We start from the raw sequence: 8938 nt of genomic DNA, 5'->3' as shown, positions 1-8938 counted from the left end.
TGCCTGTCTTTGAGGAAAAGGAACCACTAGCAAACTGAGAAAAGAACATGTCTTTCCCTCTGGCCCTTCCAGAGCACCTGTCAATCCACCATGTTCTCCACCAGTGTTTCTTCCTATAATATTAACGCACACGCTTGTCAAGGTTACATGCAGTAAAAAAAAAAAAAAAAAAAAAAAAAAAAGTTCTTTTAATTTTTCACCTATTAAAGCTCTTACTCTGGGTCAGGAGATAGGACTTGGTGAGCTCTGGGCTCTAGGGAGCAGTCTCAGAAATGGGCTGGAGAATTCCTCCTCCGATCTGAGCGTGGAGAATGGTCCCTGCCAGGGCCTGAGGGGACAGTAGCAGCTTACTAAGGCAAGGCAAGAATAGGAACACACATATCTCTGTGACAGGAGATTATGAAATCCTACCAAGAAGCACCAGGTGGCAGATGCAGGGTCCTATTTTCCCAAAGTCACAAGCAGTTGGAGAGAGATTTCTGTCTGATAAAATGATTGCCACACGAGCGATCTTGCACACACAGCAACTTTGAGCGCTATCCTGGGAGCTAGGTGTGTAGTGTTTATCGTATTGTTGAGGCTCGTAAAAATCTTGTATGGCTGCCGGCAAGCCAAACCCCTGACAGGCTCTGCGTCCCGCTGACTCGAGGACCAAGCCCAAGAGAGCTCTCTGTATATAAGGGACAGTCTCTGTGCTTGGGGTAGAGGAGTGTGAGCTCCTTTCCTTTCCCGACTTTGCTCCAACTCTCTCCAAGGCAGCATGAGTCGACACTTTAGTTCCAGGTCTGGGTTCCGGAGCGGAGGGGGCTTCAGCTCTGGCTCTGCCGGGGTGGTCAGCTTCCAGCGCAGGACCACTAGCAGCTCTGTGCGCCACAGTGGAGGAGGTGGCGGGAGATTTTCAGGAGGAAGATGCGGAGGCGGTGGTGGAGGGGGTGCTGGTGGCGGTGGGTTTGGAAGTCGAAGTCTTGTCAACCTTGGTGGCAGTAAAAGTATCTCCATAAGTGTGGCCGGAGGAGGAGGTGGACGTGGTGGTTTTGGTGGTGGCTATGGTGGCGGTGGCTTTGGGGGTGGTGGTTTTGGTGGTGGCTCTGGAGGTTTTGGCCTTGGAGGTGGTTTTGGTGGAGGTGGTTTTGGTGGAGGCGGCTTTGGTGGAGGCGGTTTTGGTGGAGGTGGTTTTGGCGGAGGTAGTTTTGGGCCTGTCTGCCCCCCTGGTGGCATACAGGAAGTCACCATCAACCAGAGCCTTCTCCAACCCCTCAATGTGGAGATTGACCCTGAGATCCAAAAAGTGAAGACTCGAGAAAGGGAGCAAATCAAGTCACTCAACAACCAATTCGCCTCCTTCATTGACAAGGTGAGTTTATCTGCTCAGTGTCCATTTGAGATTCCTTAGGTTTCAGCCTCAAGTTTCTACTTGGGTATTTCGTGGAGTTGTCTTTTGGGGGTTGTGTTAGAAGTATTCTTGTGAATGATTTTATTGACTAGACTCTCTTGAACAAAGAGGTCTGTCTGTGGTCTACGTAAGCGTGGGTCAGTGCGTTATCCTCTTGAAGTGTTTTTGCATTCAGCTCTTGGGACTTACATGTGGCGAACCAAGGCAATAGAAATGGGGCTAACCTAGCTTTCTAGGGTGCGAACGAGAGCTCTGGAAAGGTCTTCCTAACCATAAAAAGGGAGCTGAGGGTGAGCAGAGTGCACTGTGATGTTGTAGCAGAAAGGATGTAGTGAGTCAGCACCAAACATCTTTTGCTTTCAGGAGAGGAGCTCTGCTCTCTGAAAATTTTACAGCGGCACCAGGTTTTTTATACTTATATTCCGAGTATCTGCTCTGGAAAGACATGCAAACCATTTCTTAGTTTTTGCTTAATCCTCAATAATGTCAACTCAAAGTCATCCACAATAGATTTTAAATTCAATTTTGGATTTCCTCAACATACTCCTGAGTGTGTGCATGCTCAGGGAATGCATACGACTGTTTATGGTAATCTACCTAAAAAAAATTTGAAAGGCAAATCTCTTAAGTATCATGTATCTATTTCAAGTGTAATTGCAGTAATTTTGTAAAGGGCTTTGCTGTTTGGTATTTGTTTAGTTACTCCCTTTGAAATTTCCAGCTGCGACAGTACTATCATTGCTCTTCTCAGGGAAATGAAAGCTTCTGTGAATTAACAGTGGGTTAGATTTTGTTATTGAAAAGTGATGCCAACTTGTCTTCTTCTTCCTATTTCTCTACCATGGCCAGGAAAACAGGACTTGAAAGAACAAGTTCTTTTCCCAATGAGCATGGGTCTTACCGGGTGGTAGTCTGTGGCACTCAGCGGCCAGCGTTCTCCGTCTCTGCACCAGTAGTTAATGGGGGCTTGTGTTCTCAGGTGCGGTTCCTGGAGCAGCAGAACCAGGTGCTGCAAACAAAATGGGAGCTGCTGCAGCAGGTAGACACCTCCACTCGGACCCACAGTTTAGAGCCCTACTTTGAAAACTACATCAGCAATCTTAGAAGGAGAGTGGACCAACTGAAGAGTGACCAGTCTCGGATGGATTCGGAATTGAAGAACATGCAAGACCTGGTGGAAGATTACCGGAACAAGTAAGGAGGACTGGCCAGGCAATCCTTGACTTTTGTTCTAAAATATTTCCAGAAACTGGCAGGCTAAGACTATAAGTCTTAAGCTAAGACAGTAGGTCGCTAGTACTATCTTTTCTTAGGCTAGAGGTCAATTTGGCATTTTCAGAATTCTCCCTCTTCTCAAAAACTAGAAATAGCTTAGCAGTTTTATTGCTTGGAAGGAAGGGGTGGCCAAGCTGTCTTAGACTAGTAACAGGAGGCAATGACAGGTGATGCCAATCTCAGTCTGGGACACTGAACTTCAGGTCTCACCTTCTCTTAATACCCAAATCCTTCTGATTTCCTTGCAGGTATGAGGATGAGATAAACAAGAGGACAAATGCAGAAAATGAATTTGTGACCATCAAGAAGGTGAGCAAATCTGTAGGGGGGACTTCACATCTGAAATAAAGAATGGAAGAAGGTCTCCAATTACTAAGGAGAAGGAAGTCATGATATGGAGAATCCGGTGGGGGGGGGGCCTGATGAACAGCCGAATAGAGCTTTCCCCCTACATTATCATAGACCTGGGTTTATCCAGGCCCTCTGCTTCTCCAGTTCTCTCAGCCCTTCGTGGAGGAGGTGAGCAGACAAGTTCTCAGCAACTCAGGCGAGCTGTCCTGTGATTGCGATTCTAAGGGATGGGGCAGTCTAGAGCTTGTGATCCACTTGGGGTAGGAAGGTGTGGAGGAAACTCCAAACACCTTGTTCTACTTGGAGAAACCCCTTATAGCTGGTGAGAGGAATTTGCGCTGGGAAGAACGTGACTTTATGATGTCCATTGTTCCTCTAGGATGTGGATGCTGCTTTTATGAACAAGGTGGACCTTCAGGCCAAGGTTGACAACTTGCAGCAGGAAATTGACTTCCTCACAACACTCTACCAGGCAGTAAGTCTTCTGCTTGCAACCACATTTGCCCAAAAGGACAGCCTTTGAGCCTGTGCCCATCCCTATCCAGAAAAACAAAGATACACCTTCCATGTCCTGACTCCTCCTGCTGTCTAAGTTGTGTTTTGTTTTAGCACCGTAAGAGTTGCTGATCTATTGTGTGTTGCAGGAACTGTCCCAGATGCAGACTCAAATCAGTGAAACCAATGTCATCCTGTCCATGGACAACAACCGCAGCCTGGACCTGGACAGCATCATCTCTGAGGTCAAAGCCCAGTATGAGGAGATCGCCCAGAAGAGCAAGGCTGAGGCCGAGGCGCTGTACCAGACCAAGGTGAAGGAGTTGAATGTCTAGCCAGTTTTCCTGAAATGTCTGGTCTTGCTGTCCAGTGTTTTCTCTTCTGTTTGTACGTGTGAGCCATGGTGTGCTGCCATATGTAATTGACTTGATCCACCATCTTTAGTATGAAGAGCTCCAGATAACCGCTGGTAAACATGGGGACAATCTGAAAAGTACAAAGATGGAGATTTCAGAGCTCAACCGGGTGGCCCAGAGACTTCGATCCGAAATTGATAGTGTCAAGAAGCAGGTACTTGTTCTCGCCTTCTACTGCTCAGCTAGCTACATGGCATTGGAGAGGGAGGCTCAGGTAACTGGGGGACACCTTCCTAATGTTGAATCTGGCAAACCCCTCCAAGTCTTGGGTGATTATTCTGGTTTCCACAATTCAGCTGCCATGCTGGGTTCTCTTCAGGGAAACTTGTGAAAATGACCTAGCTGAGAAATGGATGTGATGATCATGAGTGATCAAGGCCATGATGCAAAGACGTGGTAAGGGAGAGGAAAGGCAGCCAGGAGGTTTCAGGGTAGGCATTTAGAAGAATGTCAGGTCTGTAAAGGGTGGAGAACCCTCAAGTCAGGGCCGGGAGAGGCTGCTGCATTCCCTTTAAGGCTTTTAAAGAAAGTCAATGCAATGATGTGCTATCCAGAGGCATGAGCTGGTGATTTTATTGGACTCACTGGGGTAGACAGAAGACTCTGAGACAAGAAGGCCAGGGTGGGATTAGGTGATAGGAGAGTGTGTAATGTGTGAGCTTCTTCTCTCTCAGATCTCCGCGCTACAGCAGTCCATCAGTGATGCTGAGCAGCGTGGTGAGAATGCCCTCAAAGACGCCCAGAGCAAGCTGGCCGAGCTGGAAGATGCCCTGCAGAAGGCCAAGGAGGACATGGCCCGCCTGCTGCGTGACTACCAGGAGCTGATGAACACCAAACTGGCCCTGGATATGGAGATTGCCACCTACAGAACCCTTCTGGAAGGAGAGGAAAGCAGGTGAGGACAGAACCCTGGGTGGTTTGGCCACTTCTCTCGGTCCTTCCAGCTGTCCAGCATGTAACTGAGGGACAGCCGCTTGTTCTGGGTGTGGGAAAAGTACATAGAGCAGGAGGAAAGACTCCGTTTCACTTTGGGTCCCTACTTAGTTTGGAGGGCTACAGCGTCTCTACCAAGTGCTTTGAGAAGCAGTAATTTGTTCTCCATCTGGGCTGGCTCAGATGTCACCTGGCCTAGAAGTCAATGGCCCTGTTGAGTTAACCTGCACCCCTGCAAGACTCTTGTCTGCTTTCTATGGAGATTTCTCCCTGTTTGCGTCCCCTCTGAGAAGATGGCAGAGGTTTGGGAGGCCCAGTGGACTGGATCAAGTGGGTAGGAGGAGCCCCAAATCTGAGGTGGCTGAGGGGCTTTGTGCTGCTGGAGAGTCAGGAGGGATTTGCTTTTCTTCCTCCTACAGGATGTCCGGAGAGTGTGCCCCGAACGTGAGCGTGTGTAAGTACAAGCCGCTTTCTCAGGGCCGCGTGCAGGTTTTGCTGGGTTGGAAAGGGAGTGGGGTTGACAATAACTGACTGTCCCCTTGCAGCTGTGAACACCAGCCACACCACCATCAGTGGAGGCGGTGGCCGAGGAGGCGGCGGTTTCGGCTCCGGAGGCGGCGGCGGCGGCTATGGTGGTGGCAGTTATGGCTCTGGAGGTGGCAGCTACGGCTCCGGAGGTGGCGGCGGTGGCAGCTACGGCTCCGGAGGTGGCGGCGGCGGCGGCTACGGCTCCAGTAGCAGCAGTGGGGGCCACAGAGGAGGCTCTGGAGGGGGCAGCCGGTCCGGCGGGAGCTCCGGGGGCCGGGGATCCAGCTCTGGGGGCATCAAGACCTCTAGTGGCAGTTCCAGCGTGAAGTTTGTTTCCACCAGCTATTCCAGAGCAGTCAGATAAAGAGGTGTCCCCTATCCTGTTAGCTCTCCCTCTCCATCACTTCCAAATATGCTTGGCAAGACCAAGGTCAGTTGCCCCAGCCTCACTGGAGAAAAGAGCTATCACCCGAGTTCCCCAGCTCTTTCCTTTCTTCTCTGCTTCCCCAAGAAGTTTTTAGATCAGTGGCAATCTCAGTCTCTCTGGCTACGACCCTGCTTTGTGCTTTGCCTGAGAAACAGTTCACCAATCATGGCTACACACATTACATTTCAAAGCACCTCCTTAAGTCAGCTCGATGAGGGCTGCTTAGAACCACAGCTTCTTTGCTGTGTGCATAGAGCACATGCTCTGGACACTCCTTCATATCCGATTTCTTGGAGCAAGCTCTGTGTTGCTTTGGTTTTGTACAGAAGGTGTGAGCAAGTTGATTGTCTTTTGTGGAGAGATCTTAAACTTCTGCTTCCTTGTATTGCTGCAATAAACTGCATTTGAAATTATCTCTAAGTCTCAATCTCCTTTGTTCATAGCCCTGTCTGTCCTGTATGGGTGCTTTGTGGGAGGGAAAGAAGACCTCAGAGCCACATGGTGTATGGAGGAGTTGGTACACATGAAGATGATGGGCAAGATGGGGAGGCTGGTTAGGCATCATTCGACTTTAAGCATTTGACGAATGAATGGATAAAGAAGCTGTGGTTTATGTATACAATGGAATATTCCTCAGCCATTAGAAATGGCAAATACCCACCATTTGCTTCGACGTGGATGGAACTAGAGCGTATGATGCTGAGTGAAATAAGTCAATCGGAGAAGGACAAACATTATATGGTCTCATTCATTTGGGGAATATAAATAATAGTGAAAGGGAATAGAGGGGAAGGGAGTAGAAATGGGTAGGAAATATCGGAAAGGGAGACAGAACATGGAAGACTCCTAACTCTGGGAAACGAACTAGGGGTGGTGGAAGGGAAGGAGGGCAGGGGGTGGGGGTGACTGGGTGGCGGGCACTGAGGTGGGCACTTGACGGGATGAGCACTGGGTGTTATTCTGTATGTTGGCAAATTGAACACCAAAAAAAATAAATTTATTATTAAAAAAATTAAGCATTTGACAGTTAAATGCAACGCGCTTTTTCCCAAAGTGTGCAGACATCATGAAGAAATGGAGAGACTTGAATATTCATCTGAGAAGCTTTTATTCATCTGAGGAGTCTTTCTTGGAAAGGGCAGAGGGCAAGCAGTTTGGGAAGGAGGAGTTTGGCATTGAGAAGAGAGGAAAGTAGGCCATGGAAAAGTAATTGTGTGCAACAATCAGTGATGAGAGGGGTCTGGGTAACACAGAGTCAGCAGCTGCTACGGCCAGAATGCAGACTTTGGCTGGGGAGCTCAAGAACCCTCAGTGAACAGCTAGATATCCATTTCCCCTCTTTCAGGCCCCTACCCAGAGCTCTGTTTAATCTAAAAAGTTCAGTCATGCGACTATAGCTCATACTTGTGAAGTAGTACAACAGGAAAATAAAGTGATCAAAAGCATGGGCAACTGGGCTTAGATATGCTTGGGTTTGGATCTTACCACCACCATTTACTAGCTCTGTGGTAATGTGCAAGTTACAGACCCCTCCGTAGCTCAGTTTTATTATCTCTAAGATGGGGACGATGATGCCTTCTTTGTGGGAAATATTGTAAGCACTGAATGAGATGATGAATGATTTAGCACATGGTAAGCACCTGGTAAGTGCCACTTTTGATAATAATGCGGCTGTTGCTGCTGATCTGGCTATGGTAACATTGCTTGTTGGCCTCTAGATCAGTAGCTACTTGATCTAAAGACCAATGAACACCAGCTTCCAGGGTGTTCTGTGACCATGAAAAAGTCAACTTTCCTAAAGATCCATTTTCTTAACTTCTGATTGGGAAAAGTCTTCCTAGCTCCAGTGTCAACCCAAACTGAAAAGAATAAAGAAAGTGTAGATCAACAAGAGTATTATGTAAAGTTGACAATTTGGTCAACTGTATCTCTCCTCTCAAATCCTGCCTGGACTGATGTGAAAGTCAGAGAAGCCTTATGGTGGGTAAAAAGAACAAACTTCAATTCAGAGAAACTGGGTTTAAGCCACCACAATATTTAAGGGGCAGGCTAAGGAAAATAATCCATAGCCCACTGGATGTGTGGATCCTTGGACAAATCACTTGGCCATTCTGAGTTTCACTTGTCTTGTAGGTGAAATGGGGGTGAGACTGTTTGCTTCTGGACATCAAAAGGATAAAATACACAACGTGAAATGTTTTGTGAACTGTGAATGTGTTATACAGAAGTAGTTAAATGAAATTAAAAGGCAAAGGCGAAGAAGTAGAAGTAGACAGCTGGCCGTCAAGGCCACCAAGGAGGGAAGTGCCTTTGCATGGTCACTGCGGCCCAGTGACAGCTCTGTAGTGACATAGAATTGATCTTGTTAATGCACCCAATTTGAATCTTCTCCTGGGGACTAATATTTGTGAAGCAAACACACAAGTGATGGATGTGTAAACCATAGTGCCCATGTATTAGTTTGTGACATATTTAGTGTCTGAAATACCAGAGTTACCCATCCTGTTATTAAGATATCAAGGAAACTGAGTTAGTCAGAACAGGTGGCTTGGTTCTTGTCGCTTTAGAACAACGGGAGTTGAGTGGCCTTGAAGGAGATGGTTTGTTTTCCTCCATGGGAGAGAAGACTTCTGGGGCCACCAGATATAACACCTGGGATACTACTGAGTGAATGGACCCATGAGAATGTTCTAGTACTCTGGCACACACTTTCTAACTCCTTTCTTACATTACAACTTTCTTTAGTTACATTTTACATTGAAGATACTCTTGTTCATCTTGTTTGGACTTGGGTTTTCTTGTTAATGTCAGATATGAAACAGAGACCCTACAATTTACAGTGAAACTTATCAAAACCTGTCAGGTCACAGGACTAAATGAAAACCACGTGTAGGTCAGTACACAATGAAGAATTAAATTGAAAAATACGAAGTGCCAAAGTGCATTAGCACTAGAGAGATAGCAGAGGAAAGATCTGGGATTCCATTCAGTTCAGCAAACAGCTCCTGCACACATACTGTGTGTCAGGGACAAGGCCACACACTTGGGGATACTATGATGAATGACACATGGCTCTTGCTATCAAAGAGCTCAGAGGCTTGGGTAATGGGGTGTATGCGA

At 47.3% G+C, this 8938-nt stretch overlaps 1 protein-coding gene across 1 annotated transcript; it reads left to right on the top strand.

The window, feature by feature from the left end:
* Positions 1 to 715: 715 nt before the first annotated feature.
* Positions 716 to 6231, top strand: LOC121480377 (keratin, type II cytoskeletal 1). The gene is made up of 9 exons (XM_041736882.1): positions 716 to 1354; positions 2373 to 2587; positions 2917 to 2977; positions 3399 to 3494; positions 3664 to 3828; positions 3959 to 4084; positions 4605 to 4825; positions 5283 to 5317; positions 5409 to 6231. Exons 1-9 carry the CDS (start codon positions 761 to 763, stop codon positions 5753 to 5755), a joined length of 1860 nt encoding a protein of 619 aa, XP_041592816.1. The 5' UTR covers positions 716 to 760; the 3' UTR covers positions 5756 to 6231.
* The last annotated feature ends 2707 nt before the right edge of the window (positions 6232 to 8938 follow it).

The sequence above is a fragment of the Vulpes lagopus genome, chromosome 21, assembly GCF_018345385.1.
Source record: "Vulpes lagopus strain Blue_001 chromosome 21, ASM1834538v1, whole genome shotgun sequence".
Classification (NCBI taxonomy): domain Eukaryota; kingdom Metazoa; phylum Chordata; class Mammalia; order Carnivora; family Canidae; genus Vulpes; species Vulpes lagopus.
This window is presented reverse-complemented; position numbering and strand designations above follow the sequence as displayed.

Excerpts from the sequence above, each read along its gene's own strand:
- LOC121480377 (XM_041736882.1), top strand. The coding sequence starts at position 761 with ATGAGTCGACACTTTAGTTCCAGGTCTGGGTTCCGGAGCGGAGGGGGC. Across the intron at positions 3,829-3,958 it reads AGGCGCTGTACCAGACCAAG|TATGAAGAGCTCCAGATAAC; the intron begins GTGAAGGAGTTG and ends CACCATCTTTAG. Across the intron at positions 5,318-5,408 it reads TGCCCCGAACGTGAGCGTGT|CTGTGAACACCAGCCACACC; the intron begins GTAAGTACAAGC and ends GTCCCCTTGCAG.